We start from the raw sequence: 1772 nt of genomic DNA on the forward strand, positions 1-1772 counted from the left end.
GGCAGCCGGTGCTGGGGCTCGGCTGGGAGCAGCGGAGCAGAAGTGGAAGGGCTGGAGAAGCTCTGCTGGGACTCAGCACTGCGGGAATCACGCCGTGCAATTTGCCCTATCCAAAAATCTGCCGGGTGTGGTGAGGAGTGGCTGTAAAACCCTGCCGAATTCCCACAGCAATTCCAGTTCGCTGAGCCTCAGGCAGAAGGGAGCCCTCCCAGCCCATCTGAGCTCTCTAAGCTGGAGGGAAGGGACAAAAGGGACCTTCTCAGTAAAATTCCCCTCTTCTTCCCGGCTGCTGGGACTGTCCGGGAGCATGCAATCAGCCAGTTCCACCAGAGCCCACTCTGCTGAGATCAGGAGGAAACCACATACGGATGGGTGGGTTTTATGAAAGCCGACATCTGTCTCCCCTCCCGGCCTGGCCTCGCAAATCTGCCGGGCACAAACGTCTGCACCAATGAGCTTAGCATCCAAAGTCCCAGGGCACTAACCTTTCCCTGCTTCTGCTCTCCTCCTGCACCGGCGGGAGCCAAAGCGACCAGCCAGCCAGGGGCTTTAGCGTGATCCCCACGGCCCATCTGTCCACCCCACACATATTAACAGCCTGGTGTTGGGTTCGTTAGTCGTGTTTTCTCACAGAGCAAGCAAGAGGGAATAAATAACAGTGGCAATTGGCAACAGTGAGACCTCGCAACAAGAAACACAGAGCTGGCACTCCCAGAGTATCTTCCACCTTTCCCAGATTTCCTGCAGAGTGGAGACCCGCAGCCGCGCGGCGCTGGGGTCCCTCGCGGCTCCCGCCAGCGTCGCTGCTGAGCTCTGCATCCCACAGCGCTTCTTCCTCACGAAAAAGTCCCTTCCCGCTCCCCCCATTTGTCCCGCGGATGATTTACCTTCCCGGCACCCTCTCGCCATCCCACCCCTGTGGGTCAGTGGATGGGGAGGCACTGCTGGTGTCCCCAGCTCTGGCAACAGCCCAGCTGCCAGGAGACCACCCCGGCCAGGGGGTCTCGCTGGCTCGTGTATCTCTGCTGGCCTCGGAGCCCGGGGTGGTGGGTCCCGCTGGAGCAATAGGAAGGGCTGGGCACGGAGTGATCCTCCTTCAGGCTCTCGTAGCGCTGGAGTTGCCTCTCGGAGGAAAACCCGGCGTAGAGAGGGGACGGAGGGCAGCGCTGCAAGACAGCAGCGCCTGCATGACTGGGCTCCCAGGGGAGCTGGGGGCGGTTGGCCTTCACCCCTGGGTCCCGCGCAGGGACCCCAGCACGGCCGCGGCACTCGGAGTGAGCGCAGGGCCAGCAGTGCCCGGCGCCGTGCAGGGACAGGGACAGAGCCGTGATCCTGTTGATGGCTCGCCGGAGGGTCGCGATTTTGGAAAGCCTTTTCCCACCGAGGTCATGTTTGAGGGCCAGCCGCAGGGCGTTGAAGGCTTGGTTGTAGTCCAGGATCCTCTTGCGCTCTCTGACGTTGGCAGCCATCCTCCTAGCCTTGGAGCGCACTGGCCTGCTCCTCTTCCTCACCTTCATCTCTTCGGTGTCCCCCAGGCAGGCAGCTGCTTCTCTCCCCTGGGGAACCCAGAGACCCTGCCCGTAGCACACCTGGGGTGCGCCCCCCACTTCCAGCTCCTCTTCCGAGCTGTCAGGCTCCGGTGCTGTGCCTTTCCCAACAGCTGCTCTGGACATGGCCGTGGAGAGGAGGAGTGGGAGAGGTGGTGCTGTGGTCCTGCCTCCTGTGAGGTGTGGGAGACACTCCTCCAGGGACAGGCAGCCGCCTCTAAAAAG

The 1772-nt window shown here is 62.2% G+C and overlaps 1 protein-coding gene across 1 annotated transcript; it reads right to left on the reverse strand.

Annotated features, from left to right (window-relative positions):
• Window positions 1-923: 923 nt before the first annotated feature.
• BHLHA9 (basic helix-loop-helix family, member a9) lies at window positions 924-1673 on the reverse strand. The gene has a single exon (XM_010153733.1). The coding sequence runs from the start codon at window positions 1671-1673 to the stop codon at window positions 924-926; it is 750 nt and encodes a 249-aa protein (XP_010152035.1).
• Window positions 1674-1772: the final 99 nt, after the last annotated feature.

The sequence above is a fragment of the Eurypyga helias genome, unplaced genomic scaffold, assembly GCF_000690775.1.
Source record: "Eurypyga helias isolate BGI_N326 unplaced genomic scaffold, ASM69077v1 scaffold35436, whole genome shotgun sequence".
NCBI classification, from domain to species: domain Eukaryota; kingdom Metazoa; phylum Chordata; class Aves; order Eurypygiformes; family Eurypygidae; genus Eurypyga; species Eurypyga helias.